Below are 16,373 nucleotides of genomic sequence, written 5' to 3'. Positions count from 1 at the left end.
CAAGAGGCTGTTCATGGCCCACATTAAGGCCATCATGCCGGGCACACTGGACCCACTCCAATTTTCCGAACACTCCAACAGATCCACGGAAGATGCCATTTCCATCGCTATTCACACGGCTCGACAAGAGAAACCTATGTGAGAATGCTGTTCATTGACTACAGTTCAGCATTCAACAATATTGTTCCCTCCAAGCTCGACACCAAACTCAGAGCCCTGGGTCTGAACACCACCCTCCGCAACTGGATCCAGCAACAACACCACCTCTACACTGACTCTTAAAACAGGGGCCCCCAGTGGTGTGTCTTCAGTCCTCTGCTGTACTTCACATTCACCCACGACTGGGTGGCTTTGCACGACACCAACTGCATCAAGTTTGTTGACGACACCAAGGTTGTAGGCCTTTTAACCAACAACGACGAGTCAACCTATAGGAAGGAGGTAAGTGAACTGGCATTGTGGTGTCGTGACAACCTCTCTGTCTACGTCAGCAAAACAAATTAGTTGATTGTTGACTTCAGGACGCAGAGGGAGCAGGAGAGTCACAAGTTGTAAGTTCTTCGGCGTCCACAACACCGAGGACTTGTAATGGACCAACAACACCACCACTCTTGTCAAGAGGGCGGCTGAAGAAATTCGGTATGCTGTCCTGGGACCTCTCCAAATATTACCGCTGCACCTTCGAGAGGGTCCTGACCGGTTGCATCAAGGCCTGGTGCGGGAATTGCTCCGTCCACAACTGCAATGCCCTCCAGCAGGTTGTGAAGATGGCCCAGTACATCACTGGAACCGTGCTCCCACCCATCCAGGACATCTACTCTCAACAGTGCCTGGGGAAGGCATGCAGCATCATGAAGGACCCCACACACCCCAGCCACAAGCTGTTCCCTCCATTACCGTCGGCAGATGTTATCGGAGCATGAAGTCGGATGCCAACAGGCTCAGAGACGGTTTCTATCTACAAGCCATCAAACTGCTGAACACTTGAACTGGACAGACCACCTGCTCTGATTTCTCTGCACCTTTGCACACACACTCACACCACACACACACATACATTCATGCTACACACACTTCACAACTGCTGCTACCAGACTCTTATTATACTGCTCAGATTATACACTGCCCCCCCATTCCCCTTCCCCAATACATGTGTAAATATTAGACTATGAATTGTCCCTTCTTGTATTATACTTATGCTAAACTGTTTATTTGATTCTACTGAGCCATTTACTTTGTTCAGGTTTTTAGATTTTATTGTTGTTGCATTGTCGAGAAGGAACCTGCATGTAAGCATTTTGTTGGACGATGTATAACATGAGTATCCCGGAAACACAACTAATAAAACTTACATTTTGGAAGGTAATAGATTGCACTTAGTTAAAAGATGAGACGTAATTATAATCAGATCATAATATTAGCATGTAAATATTATTGGTAACAGAATAAATAGCAGAAGAGTACTGCAGATGATGAAATGCTGTAATGGCGAAGGTGCATAAAGATGGAGGAATTCAGATATGACGTCTTCGTTTGGGCACTATCCACAGACTTTTTAAACTACGGCGCGACATGGTTCATTCAGTGTGCCTATAAATCAGCACAATCTACTTTTTCATTTTTTATAATTGCCGCCGTCTTGGAACTAGACTTGGGAACATGTACAGTGCCTTCAGCAAGTTTTCACACCCCTTGACTTTTTACATGTGTTTTTGTGTTACAGCCTGAATTTGTAGTCTATAAAAGTAGAGCCGCACACTCAATCTCCCAGTAATTGGGTAAACCTCAATTTAAAATGGATTGAATTTAGATACCCCCATAATGTCAAAGTGGAATTATGTTTTTATACATTTTTACAAATGAATTAAAATGAAAAGCTGAAATGTCTTGAGTCAATAAGTATTCAACCCCTTTGGTATGGCAAGCCTAAACAAATTGAGTAAAACAATTGCTTAAATTAATTTACCTTTCAGCAGGAAAATAACATAAAACACATGGCCTAATCTACATTGGAGTATTTTACCTTTATTTAACTATGCAAGTCAGTTAAGAACAAATTCTTATTTTCAATGACGGCCTAGGAACAACAGATTTTTACCTTGTCAGCTCGGGGATTCGATCTTGCAACCTTTCGGTTACTAGTCCAACGCTTTAACCACTAGGCTACCTGCCGCCCAAGTAGATCACATATTGCAAACAAATAATCTGAATATTGTGTCAGTACAAATTTCCACACATATTTGGGAATTTCTCCCCATCCAATCAATATCCAAAAACAGCACATGTTTTTCCAACAAACCTTCACATCCTCATCTCTCTTTTGTGGCACCAATGTGAGGGGCATGGCAGGGGAAACAGTGTTACAGTAGTCTAGTGTGTGGTGCGGGAATAATGACAAGCAAACCTGGGGAGCTTTGTCTTCACATTGCCCTGAAAAAGGGAACCGGACTAAAAACACCCTTAGATAAGTGATAAGTGCCAACTCTGACACTGCTGCTGGAAAAAATCCTAGGGGAAACACTGAAGAGCACCAACAGATCTAGACCACTGACCAGGCTAGAGTTACAGTACCTTGCCTTAAAGGGTCTCTCACTAAAATAACTGTTATATTTTTTTTTTATTGGAAGAAATAACAGAGAAGACAGAATCTCTTAAAACAAAGATGTCCGAGCTGCGTCTCTACTGTGACTTGCTAATGCAGCAGGTCCACACGATACAGGAGTCTGAGGACCAGGAAGGAGACCACTCCAATTCCAGCTCGGAGGTAACTATACCTGCATGGTTTCAGCTAGGCTGTGTCCCAAATGGCACACTATTCCCTACATACTGCACTTATTTTGACCAGAAACCTATGGGCCCTGGTCAAAAGTAGTGCGCTGTATGGAATAGGGTGCCATTGGGATGCCGCCCTAGTGTTGGCTGTCAGAAATCACCAGCATGGGTGTGTTTGCTGTTTTAGTCTTCATCTACCCCAAATTAAATGGTTGTAGTGCCACTGTACACGAGATCAGAGCGACAGGCCAAGATTTGGAGTGTTGCCGGTGCAAATCCCTGGGCTGGTGAGGAAATATCTGGTGCAAGCTGGTACTGCAGTTGTGCCCTTGAGAAAGGCACTTATCATGTGTGTTTGGTGTGGTGTGTCTGGGAGCCCAGGGTTGGGAAATAAAAACAGACAACAGAAATCTATATTTGTTTTGATGGATACATAAATTAAGTTGATTATGTTAAACCAGAGCTCCAGACTAACGTTTCCCACTGGTGGCACTGGAGCCAGTAACTTTTTCAGTTGGTGGCACCAGCCCACAATTTGGTCGCACTCCCACATTTTTGCGGGGTCACGCAATAGAAAAGTAATCATCTTAGAAAGTAATTTAAATTTACAGTGATTTATTAAGAAGTGCAATAGACTGATATAGTTTTCAATAAATAAGTTGTTACATATAACATGTCTAAGCAGGAATGCATAATTCAAGATATTTTTGATATTTAATAGTGATTGTCATGAATTTTGGGTTGATAATTAGTTTATTATTTATGTTTTACTGTCAAAATAGGACTCCAGAATAAAAATGTTTTGCGTTCATGTTTATGTTCACTAATATGACATCGGCCTAATTCAATTAGTACTAATTCACCAGCTAAGGGAGTGAACTTCAAACACATTAGCTGGATTGCTGACTCAAAATATAACACCTACTGCTAGTGTTGCCATGTATTAATCTAACAGTAAATTAAATGTCCCCAATGAGGACTAGTGTACTCGTGACTGCCGATTTCGCGCACTCCGTATTTCAAAGCCATATCAGATATCTTGATTGTAGAACAGTGTGCCTTGAGCTAAATGTTGAGAAATAAAAAGTATACTTAAAGAAAGCTGAGATCCTACTCTCTTTTTCATGGACAGCAGCTTGCTTCCAAACTTGTGTTTTACCCCCGCAATTGCATTTTTAAATGTTATACAATCATAATGTATTTTTTGGGGTGCACGAGGGGGGAGAAGAGGGTGTGAGAGACCCACTCATCGCATCAGCCGGCCCTGTCGAAACGGGCTCAGTGGCACTTTACTGTTTAACAAAGCATGGTTTTATCCACGCAGAACATTTTAAGTTTTGATTGAGGTGATCATGTAAAATGTACAACTCTCACCGGTATGTCCAATTTAAAAAATGTAACCTACAAAGTCAAAGGGTCGCCAAATGTGACTAAATGGTTGCAGTTTGGAGCCCTGTAAACTCTTCAAGCACTTTTTTAGTAACACATTGTGTTGCCAATTTAAACGGAGTAGTTTCTTCACATCACCTAGGAAGGTCTGAGGCATGTCTGTGTAGGATATCAAACCAATATATTAGGCTTAATATTGTGCATGTTTAGGTCTTTATTTTTGTCTGTGCCTAATCTCCAATTGTTGTTGACTGATTCACCTCTCCTTGTCTTTTCTTTGTTGATCCAGACTCTGAATGAGGCCTCCTCTTTACTGAGTGCCACGTGTTACACCTTCATCAAAACACTGGAAGAATGTATGAAGATGGCCAACTCCAAGTTCAAGACAGTCATGGTGCTGTTGAACCCTCCAGATGACATGATGATGTCCCCTGTTTCTCCGTCCCCAATACAGATGGCCTGGGTAGGATGGTTTTCAACGTACTGTCTAGCTCCGGGGTGAAGTTTCCCCTAGGTACAGATCTAGGAGATTCCCCTCCCCAATCCTATTAGTGGGGAAAATGCTAAACTGACCAATGATTAATGTATAGGGGCAACTTCATCATATTGATAACCAGTTGTTCAGAGACACAAAGACTAATCCATGGCTATCTTTTTAAAAAATTTAGTTGTTATAGATGAGGAAAATAATGAAACACAATTCTAGCCCGGTTGTGGTTTGTAATACAACAAAAATATATAGCTTTTCTATATATCTTCAAATATAACTAATTGGAACACAAATTCAACATGGTGAAGATAAAAACTCAGTAAACAGAAGGCACAGTATGTGTGGATGGTGTGGTGTGGTGTGTTTTTCTTTCTTTTTTTATGTTTGAGAAAGTGTGACGTTGACTGAGGAAGGAAATGGTTGCATATCCCAGAACCAATGTATTGCTGTGAGCGGGTGTGAGAGAGCTTTCAATGTTGTTCAGATGATTGATATACTTTTTATAATGAACTATACAACTACACTTATTTATTGTCCTATCATGGTGGAACAGCGTTTTAAAATAAATTATACACTTAATTTATTGTCCTATCATGTGGAACTACATTTTAAAAATAAATTATACATCTAATTTTGATATTGATGGAACGGTCCACAACCCTATACCCTAGACACCCACCTGAATGGCCCAGATACTAAGGAGAAGTCCCTAACTGTTTTATGGGCCTGCTGTAAGCGGTCTGTATGCCGCCAAAATGCGGTCAGAGACCTAGAGCAGCACTGCCCCCTCAAGATTCTGAGCCTGCTTGGCAGGGTTGGTCCTGCAAAGCCAAAGCCCCCAAAAGAGAGAGCACACAAGGAATTTCTCTGCTAATGAGAACCTTGATGACCTTGTACCTAGCTGGTGGGGTGCCGCCACCCAGGCAATGGCAGTGCTTGCAACACTAGCTGCAGTAACCCTTGGGGAGGGGGTCACACTCGGACATTCAGAGAGGGGGTATATTATTGTGGCACAAAATCAAAAGTCTGACTGCATGGAGATGCTTGGGAATATGGTCAATACGGGGGACCGTGTTGTGGGTGTTTCAGGGAAAAGGGGTACATTTGACCTCCATCTAGGACGTGACAATGGTTAATAAAATCTCCCCATATCTGCCCATTTTTTTTGCACAGTCTTGCAGGCCTTCTCATAAGGCTGCAACTGTATATGCATTCGTAAATCAAGACCTTTCTTGAGTTGGGCTCTGGGATGGTACAACTGTTGAGAATTTGAGCCTATGGTTGTGTGGGGGAGAAGGGTTGAGTGTGTATGAGTGTGTGGGTGTATGTGCGTATCCCACAACTGTTGTGAAGAAGTAAAATATGTTAGGGACAATATAGGATGATTCACAATAATTGTTTTCTAATATAATACATGCTTGCAATAATGTAACTTTGGTACAGGTGAGAGGTAAAATCCTTTGCATAAATTGTCTACATTACTACAAATATTAATAGCTAATTATGGAAAATAAGAAACAGGATTTTAAAAATATATTTATGCAGTGGGGAGAACAAGTATTTGATACACTGCCGATTTTGCAGGTTTTCCTACATACAAAGCATGTAGAGGTCTGTAATTTTTATCATAGGTACACTTCAACTGTGAGAGACTGAATCTAAAACAAAAATCCAGAAAATTACATTGTATGATTTTTAAGTAATTAATTTGCATTTTATTGCATGACATAAGTATTTGATCACCTACCAACCAGTAAGAATTCCGGCTCTCACAGACCTGTTAGTTTTTCTTTAAGAAGCCCTCCTGTTTTCCACTCATTACCTGTATTAACTGCACCTGTTTGAACTCGTTACCTGTATAAAAGACACCTGTCCACACACTCAATCAAACAGACTCCAACCTCCACAATGGCCAAGACCAGAGAGCTGTGTAAGGACATCAGGGATAAAATTGTAGACCTGCACAAGGCTGGGATGGGCTACAGGACAATAGGCAAGCAGCTTGGTGGGAAGGCAACAACTGTTGGCGCAATTATTAGAAAATGGAAGAAGTTCAAGATGACGGTCAATCACCCTCGGTCTGGGGCTCCATGCAAGATCTCACCTCGTGGGGCATCAATGATCATGAGGATGGTGAGGGATCAGCCCAGAACTACACGGCAGGACCTGGTCAATGACCTGAAGAGAGCTGGGACCACAGTCTCAAAGAAAACCATTAGTAACACACTACGCCGTCATGGATTAAAATCCTGCAGCGCACGCAAGGTCCCCCTGCTCAAGCCAGCGCATGTCCAGGCCCGTCTGAAGTTTGCCAATGACCATCTGGATGATCCAGAGGAGGAATGGGAGAAGGTCATGTGGTCTGATGAGACAAAAATAGAGCTTTTTTGTCTAAAATCCACTCGCCGTGTTTGGAGGAAGAAGAAGGATGAGTACAACCCCAAGAACACCATCCCAACCGTGAAGCATGGAGGTGGAAACATCATTCTTTGGGGATGCTTTTCTGCAAAGGGGACAGGACGACTGCACCGTATTGAGGGAGGATGGATGGGGCCATGTATCGCGAGATCTTGGCCAACAACCTCCTTCCCTCAGTAAGAGCATTGAAGATGGGGCGTGGCTGGGTCTTCCAGCATGACAACGACCCGAAACACACAGCCAGGGCAACTAAGGAGTGGCTCCGTAAGAAGCATCTCAAGGTCCTGGAGTGGCCTAGCCAGTCTCCAGACCTGAACCCAATAGAAAATCTTTGGAGGGAGTTGAAAGTCCGTATTGCCCAGCGACAGCCCCGAAACCTGAAGGATCTGGAGAAGGTCTGTATGGAGGAGTGGGCCAAAATCACAGGAATCGTATGATCTCTGTAATTGCAAACAAAGGTTTCTGTACCAAATATTAAGTTCTGCTTTTCTGATGTATCAAATACTTATGTCATGCAATAAAATGCTAATTAATTACTTAAAAATCATACAATGTGATTTTCTGGATTTTTGTTTTAGATTCCGTCTCTCACAGTTGAAGTGTACCTATGATAAAAATTACAGACCTCTACATGCTTTGTAAGTAGGAAAACCTGCAAAATCGGCAGTGTATCAAATACTTGTTCTCCCTACTGTACATGGCGGAGGCTTAATCAAGCTAGTCGTCTTGATTACGTTCTTATGCCAATCTCTCTGGCACCAAACGTTTAAAAAGTGTTGATAGGGGACAGAATGCGGTCGGATCATCACATAATTGGCATATATATATTACTCTTACAGAAGTCCCACGTGGGCGAGGATATTGGAAATTTTATCAAAGCCTACTAGATGATAAATTGTTTAGAACTAGGACAGAAGAATTTATAACTGACTTTTTCAGACATAACATAGCAGATCCCCTTCTTGTATGGGACACTTTTAAATGTGCCTTTAGAGGCCATGCAATTCAGTACTCATCTCTAAAACAAAAGCAATTTAGATCAAAAGAGTCCATATTAACAAAAGAAATTGAAGGACTAACAGTACCGTTAGATAGCAATAAAAACTGGACCATAGAGGCACAGAATAAGTTAGGGGGAAAACAAAAAGAAATGGAGGAACTTATTCAAAGATACAGTGTAATATATTATAAAAATAAAGCGAACTGGATGTAATATGGGGAAAAATGCACCAAATTATTTTTCAATCTTCAATATAGAAATGCTACCAATTTTTTTTTTTTATTGAAACTTGTTACAAATGATGGAGTCACGCATGATTCACCGAATTATATTTTGAAAGAGGAAGTAAAGCACTTTAAGAATATGTTTTCGTTTCAGTCTCCTCCATCTCTACTAACCGAAGCTAATTGTATGGATTTTTTTACTAATAATAATGTAAAATTAACATCTGTACAGAAAGACTCATTTGAAGGCCAAATTACAGAGGAGGAACTTCTTGATGCAATTAAAGCCTTTAAGGCTGGGAAAACTCCCGGGCTGGATGGCATACCAGTGGAAGTATACAAAACTTTTTTTGATATACTCAAAGGACCATTATTAGCATGTTTTAACCACTCCTATATAAATGGTAGATTATCGGACACGCAACAAGAAGGTCTGATATCACCCAAGTGGTGTGTATATATAAAGATCCAGTCCATTTAAAAAATTGGAGGCCTCTTACACTTCAGTATTGTGATGCAAAAATCCTAGCAAAATGCTTGGCGCATAGATTTTAAAAAGTGTGTCAGATATTATTCATCCTACTCAGACAGGCTGTTTACATGGACGATACATTGGAGATAATATAAGACAAGTCCTGGAAATAATAGAATACTATGAAATATCGGGGACACCAGGCCTGGTTTTCATAGCTGATTTTGAAAAGGCTTTTGATCAAGTACGACTGGAGTTTATATGTAAATGACTAGAATATTTCAATTTTGGTGAATCTCTTATTATATGGGTTAAAGTTATGTATAGTAACCCTAGGTGTAAAATGGTAAATAATGGCTACATCTCAAAAAGTTTTAAACTATCTAGAGGAGTAAAACAAGGTTGTCCACTATCGGCATATCTATTTATTATTGCCATCGAAATGTTAGCTTTTAAAATTAGATCCAATTAATATTAAGGGATTAGAAATCCGTGGCTTAAAAACTAAGGTGTTATTGTACGCTGATGATTCATGTTTTTTTTTTAAACCACAATTAGAATCTCTCCACAATTAGAATCTCATAGAGGATCTATATACTTTTGCTATCCTTTCTGGATTAAAACCAAATTATGATATGATACTATACTACGTATTGGATCACTAAAAAAATGCAAATTTTACATTACCGTGTAGTTGAGTAATTAAATGGTCTGACGGAGATGTGGACATACTCGGTATACAAATCCCAAAAGAAAGAAATTATCTCACTCCAATACAATTTTATAGAAAGTTAGCAAAAATAGTTAAGATCTTGTTACCATGGAAAGGAAAATACCTGTATTTGTGGAAAAATCACCCTGATTTAACTCTTTAGTCATATCACAGTTTACCTATTTGCTTATGGTTTTGCCTACACCTAGTGACCTGCTTTTTAAATTATATGAACAAAAAATATTCAATTTGATTTGGAATGGCAAGCCAGACAAAATTTAAAAGGGCCTATTTATATAACGAATATGATTTCGGAGGGCAGAAATGATTACATATTAAAGCATTAGACCTCTCACTAAAGGCATCAGTCATACAAAAGTTATACTTAAATCCAAACTGGTTCTCTAGTAAATTGGTAGGAATGTGTCATCCTATGTTCAAGAATGGCCCTTTTCCCTTTATTCAGATTACAACTGCTCACTTTCGGTTATTTGAAAATGAAAGCATCTCCAAAATATCATAATTTTTTAAAACAAGCCTTAGAAAGTTGGTTGCAATTTCAGTTTAATCCACCTGAAAAGACAGAACAAATAATACAACAAAAATTGTGGTTAAACTCAAATATACTAATGATAGATTTTTTTTTTTTAACTGATTTTTCTAAGAAATGTTTAAAAAAGGTATAATTTTAGTGAATGATATCATAAATAGGACTGGTGGAGTTATGTCACACATGCAGCTAACGCAGACATATGAAATGTCTGCTCTACCCAAAATTATAACCAACTAATTGCAGCATTACCACAAAAGTAAGGAACTTGTATGTCGGCCCTGTATTAAAGAACATAAATGGTTAAAGAAAAGTGTGATGAATAAAAACATATACCATTTTCATTTAAGAACCAAAAAACTGACAGCTGTGCCATATAAATTATAAAATAGTGCCATTCCATGGCACATGGTTTATTAATTGATATGCAAGACAATGCCGTATTCAAAACTTCACATTTTTCCATTTAAATTAGTATACAAAATTCTTGAAACCAATAGAGTGTTATATATATGGGGGATACAATCTTCCCAGCTCTGCATATTTTGCTGTGAGGAGGCAGAGGCATTAGATCAATTATTTTGGTATTGTCCATATTTAGCTCGTTTTTGGTCACAGGTCCAGGAATGACTGAAGAATTGCAGCATTTGCCTAGAACTAACACTGCAGATAGCAGTACTGAGTGATTTGAAAAGCCATAGTCAATCAATATAATAATTATTTTACCGCAAATGTTTATTTTTAATTTACAATCTGTAGAAGCTATGAGAATAGAAAGGTTCAGTACTTTTGTGATGCATCACAGCACAGTTGAAAAATATGGCAAATAGAAATCCAAAATGGATGGTGTTAAGGGATAGATGGGAGGGGTTGAATGGAGCTGACGGGTGGGACTAATAACAAGATAACCAATATAAAACATACGGGGTCTGTAAAATGTGTATATAGGTTCAGAAATTTTGTGAAATAGCACAGTCACAAATATAATCAAATTGGACGGACATCAGAAATAGAGGAAGGACCAAAAACAAACAAAATATAACTATTGTAAAATAGATTGTGTCTGTAAAATGTGTGTAAGATGTAGAAGCCTAACAGGCTGACTACACCGCTCGCGTCGCTTGCGCGAGCGTTGCAAAATAAATTTTGAAATCTATGTTATTCAATTATTGCACCCACACTGCTCGCGCGCGCCAACAAGAGTCTGCGTTGCCAAGGGCTAAAATAGAAATCAGTTATATTTCTGACGCTGATCGCGCTGCAAGTCCTGCCTCTCCCATCTCCTCATTGGTTTATAGAAGCAGGTACCCACGTGCCATCTCCTCATTGGTTATACCCACGTGGGTGACTGAAAGACGAACGAGGTCAGTGGCGGTAATGCACCTAATTTATGAAAGTTGCCAATCGCAATATAAAGTCAAGAGAAGAAAAAGCCTGGAAGGAAGAGTGATGACTAGAAACGATCCGGTTGACTGTTTTATGTGTGGATTAATTGACGGAGTAGAGGACCTTGTGCATTTCAGGTAAAATAACAACTCAATGTTTATATCCCAGGACAAATTAGCTCCCAACAGTAAGCTAGCTAAATAGGACAAATTAGCTAGCAACAGTAAGCTAACTAGCTGAATTGCCATAAACGTTTAATGCTTTTCGAACTGTCCCCAAATTAATATAATTGGTTCAGAGTTTTTGATATTTTAACCTGCGTGTCGTGATCGCGTTTGGTGTGGGGGGACAAAATAAATTTATGCACGATGGCGCACACACGCAGCCGGTTTGGGTTCCATGTAAGTGTTATTGTTTATTAGTTTGCTCCAATTGGGGGAAGGGTGGTAGGGTTTGCAGGGAATAATAAAGTTATATTCTAAAAAAAGGTATGTATATCTATATAGGTATGTACGTGTATGTATAATGGATATATATATTTACCAAAAACAGATATGGGGGATTGGAAATTATGCAGACAATTACATTGATGGAAGCAACAATCTTTCCGCAATATTAAGCTGATCTACCCCTACATTAAAATAATCACCGTACAGCTTCATTACAGGGGTGTGTTCATTAGGGCATGCAAAAGACAACGTTTTGCAAAATGAGCATTTCGTATTGGAAAATTCCAGGTTGTCACTCCGTTTCAATCTGTTTTCTCCCATTTGGTGCCTAATGAACACTACCCAGATGTCTCCTCTCTTTTTCAATGTGCTGCATCCTTGCTTTACTTGATCCAAAGCATTCCCCTATGTATGCTAAACAAGAATATAAACGCAACATGAAACAGTTTAAATGATTTGACTGAGTTACAGTTTATATCCCCTATGTTAGGAATAACTTTACCCGCTCTGAGAAACAAGCCCTTAAGTCTCCAGAATGACACCTCTATAGTCATCCACCCAGTGGACAATGGAGGTGCTTTTACTGTACAAGAATATGCTGTCTATAAAACTGAAGTACTTAGGCAACTGAATTATCAGATGGTCTATGAGAGACACACTAGAAAACCCGACAAAACAACTTTTGTCTGTAATCGAACACACTGTCACATTTACATTACATTTAAGTCATTTAGCAGACGCTCTTATCCAGAGCGACTTACAAGTTGGTGCATTCACCTTATGATATCCAGTGGAACAACCACTTTACAATAGTGCATCTAACTCTTTTAAGGGGGGGGGGGGGGGGGGTTAGAAGGATTACTTTATCCTATCCTAGGTATTCCTTAAAGAGGTGGTGTTTCAGGTGTTTCCGGAAGGTGGTGATTGACTCCGCTGACCTGGCGTCGTGGGGGAGTTTGTTCCACCATTGGGGTGCCAGAGCAGCGAACAGTTTTGACTGGGCTGAGCGGGAGCTGTACTTCCTCAGAGGTAGGGAGGCGAGCAGGCCAGAGGTGGATGAACGCAGTGCCCTTGTTTGGGTGTAGGGCCTGATCAGAGCCTGAAGGTACGGAGGTGCCGTTCCCCTCACAGCTCCGTAGGCAAGCACCATGGTCTTGTAGCGGATGCGAGCTTCAACTGGAAGCCAGTGGAGAGAGCGGAGGAGCGGGGTGACGTGAGAGAACTTGGGAAGGTTGAACACCAGACGGGCTGCGGCGTTCTGGATGAGTTGTAGGGGTTTAATGGCACAGGCAGGGAGCCCAGCCAACAGCGAGTTGCAGTAGTCCAGACGGGAGATGACAAGTGCCTGGATTAGGACCTGCGCCGCTTCCTGTGTGAGGCAGGGTCGTACTCTGCGAATGTTGTAGAGCATGAACCTACAGGAACGGGTCACCGCCTTGATGTTAGTTGAGAACGACAGCGTGTTGTCCAGGATCACGCCAAGGTTCTTAGCACTCTGGGAGGAGGACACAATGGAATTGTCAACCGTGATGGCGAGATCATGGAACGGGCAGTCCTTCCCCGGGAGGAAGAGCAGCTCCGTCTTGCCGAGGTTCAGCTTGAGGTGGTGATCCGTCATCCACACTGATATGTCTGCCAGACATGCAGAGATGCGATTCGCCACCTGGTTATCAGAAGGGGGAAAGGAGAAGATTAATTGTGTGTCGTCTGCATAGCAATGATAGCTGCGGCAACCATTACACGGTCTGTCACCAAGGGCATGCGCAACTGTGATATCACCAAAAGAGAACATAGATTATTGTGTAAAAACAGCTCTACGCTGGTAATCTGCACTCCCTAAAATATTGTTTAATTACAGTGCCTTCAGAAAGTATTTACACCCCTTGACTTTTTCCACAAAGTGGGATTAAAATGGAAACGATCTACACAAAATACTAATATATCTTGATTAGATAAGTATTCAACCCGCTGAGTCAATACATGTTAGAATCCCCTTTGGGAGCAATTACAGATGTGAGGTTTTCTGGGTAAGTCTCTAAGAGCTTTTGACACATGGATTGTGCAATATTTGCTCATTATTCTTTTCAAAATTCTTCAAACGCCGTCAAATTTGTTGTTGATCATTGCTAGACAACCATTTTGAGGTCTTGCCATAGATTTTCAAGCAGATTTAAGTCAAAACTGTAACTCGACCACTCATGAACATAAACTGTCTTCTTGATAAACAACTCCAGTGTAGATTTGGCCTTGTTTTAGGTTATTGTCCTGCTGAAATTTGAATTAATCTCCCAGTGTCTGGTGGAAAGCAGACGAAACCAGGTTTTACTCTAGGATTTTGCCTGTGCTTAGCTCCATTCTGTCCTTAATGATTACAAGCATACCCATAACATGATGTAGCCACCACTATGCTTGCAAATATGGAGAGTGGTACTCAGTAATGTATTGGATTGGATTTTCTGTCAATTAATAATCTTATCAATGGATGGAATTGCTGCGGCAACCATTACACGGTCTGACAAGCTGCATAACAAATGAGGTCTAATTAGACAAAATAACAATTGTCTTTCAAACGAGATAAGTGGTTGAAACTACTTGGTATCTATTTTAAACAAATTATTATATAGTTTGAACGACAAACGAGATACAAATTGTTCGAACAAGATACTAAGTTGTTTAAGGCGAGAGACTAAGTCATTCAAACGATAGAATCCCAATTTTTGCCTCGGGCTTCAGGGGATCTGTAGACTTGAACAGAGACGGTGTTTTAGTTTCCTATGTTACTTACTTTTTAGACGTATGTTTTGTAATATACCACAATTGCAGATGTTAGCTTTTATGCTGCTGTGAATAGGCTCAATGTAGGAATCATATTTTGTCATTTTTAAAGTCCTTGATATTCAGTGATGGGCACAGGTACTAACGGTGTCCATTTCCTTTTTTTCATTTGCAGACGAAGCGGTCCATAAGTTACCCGGGCACGTACAATTTTGACAGGTATTCCTGCGTACAGAAAACATTCCACTCTTTCTACTACAAACAAAGGTCCTTGTCATTACCAGTGTGCTTCTAGGTGTAGGGTGATTTTGCCCTTATACAACTGTCCCTGTTTCTAAGTGAAACCTTTGTCATTTCCAGGTCTGGCCTCCCGCCAAAGGAGGGTGTGTTATCAGGTCAAAGGTCAACCCAGAGGAGGACACGGACTTGTTCGGACACAGAGGCTCACAGTGACAGCTGTGTTTATGAGATGGATCGTAAGAGATGTGAACGAACACATACACACACACTGCTCCCCTCAACCATTACAGTAATTACCAAATTATGTCACTTCTCAGACTCGTAAGTTTGTGAATTCAAATACCAGACACCTTCCATGTGTTTTCATTTATTTAATCATAAACCGGAGTTTTTTTTTTTTTGCATTTTGTTATTTATGTTCAGTATTTTTCTTGCACACACAAATTCCCTTTTTTATAAGTTGTTAGTCGTGGCTGGTGCCTAGTAGGGCAGGGCACAACGTACCAAAACACTTTGGGTTCTAATTGGAAAAGTTCATGTATGATGAGGCACCTCCGTTTCAAAATGTTTTGTCCTGCTGAAAATGAGCCTGGTCTCCATTTTGTGTCATCTATACAGGCGCTGCTGTGCTGTGTCTCAATGCCAGTGTGAACAGGGAGTCCTGCAGTGTCCCTGAGGAGTGTGGTGCCATCAGTCCTACCAGTCCCAGAGCCATGTCAGACACTCCAGAGACTGACCTGTCCATCTGACCTGTCCTGTCACTCACCAAATACATTGCAGTGGCTTCAGATAGAGACTGGGCTTCATAAAAATATATTTTACGAGGTTCATAAGAAAATCATGAATTCCTAAGAATATTTTTGAGGAATTGCACTTACAAACAATCTTCTGGACTTTTCTTAAGAAGCTTATGTTTTTTCTTTAGAAGTTTTTTGTAAATCCAGGTCCTGGAGTTGAGATTGGTAGTCCACTGTCAAGTAACTGGTCTGTCTGTTCAGTAGGCCTGTGCAAACTTGTAGGCATAGTACTGTCTATATTTTATGAAGGGTGAATAATGACTTGGCTAAAGTGTGAATAGTTGTGAATTCTGCAGAGCTGAATGTAATCAGATACTTCAGTTACTCCACAAGTTAGACTGATATGAGGCTACTGTAATGTGAGGTGTTACCATGGTCGAGTTCATTAGGGCACGCAATGGAAAAAAGTTTTAAAACTGAAAAAGAAAATGAGTGTTTCTTATTGAATGACTGTAGTTGTCCTTCCCTGTTGTTTTCTTCCCTTCAGTGCCTAATGAACACACTCCAGCTTTTATTGCTCACATAATGCAATGCAGTCACTGCTTGGTATTGCGTTAATGGTATTTTCAAAAAGTATTGTATTATTTCCTGTGGAAGCATTGCTTTGCACTTTAAGAATGATGGATCGTTTTTGAATGTTTGTACTATTCCAGGAGGTTGTATGTTATTATTGCAGAATAAAATGTTTGATATGCAACA

The 16,373-nt window shown here is 40.4% G+C and overlaps 1 protein-coding gene across 2 annotated transcripts in view; it reads left to right on the top strand.

The window, feature by feature from the left end:
* Window positions 1-16,373, top strand: part of LOC120051207 (pleckstrin homology domain-containing family A member 3-like) — a 25,703-nt gene extending 9,330 nt beyond the window's left edge. For both annotated transcript variants that reach the window (XM_038997946.1, XM_038997945.1), the window contains 5 exons: window positions 2,628-2,764; window positions 4,451-4,624; window positions 14,813-14,856; window positions 14,998-15,113; window positions 15,496-16,373. In XM_038997946.1, the coding sequence (XP_038853874.1) occupies window positions 2,628-2,764; window positions 4,451-4,624; window positions 14,813-14,856; window positions 14,998-15,113; window positions 15,496-15,626 (602 nt within the window). In that variant the 3' untranslated portion in view covers window positions 15,627-16,373. The remainder of the gene's footprint in view (window positions 1-2,627; window positions 2,765-4,450; window positions 4,625-14,812; window positions 14,857-14,997; window positions 15,114-15,495) is intronic.

The sequence above is a fragment of the Salvelinus namaycush genome, chromosome 7 (genome assembly GCF_016432855.1).
Source record: "Salvelinus namaycush isolate Seneca chromosome 7, SaNama_1.0, whole genome shotgun sequence".
In the NCBI taxonomy this organism is placed as follows: Eukaryota; Metazoa; Chordata; class Actinopteri; order Salmoniformes; family Salmonidae; genus Salvelinus; species Salvelinus namaycush.
The sequence above is the reverse complement of the archived record's forward strand: the minus strand, read 5'-3'. Positions and strand labels throughout refer to the sequence as shown.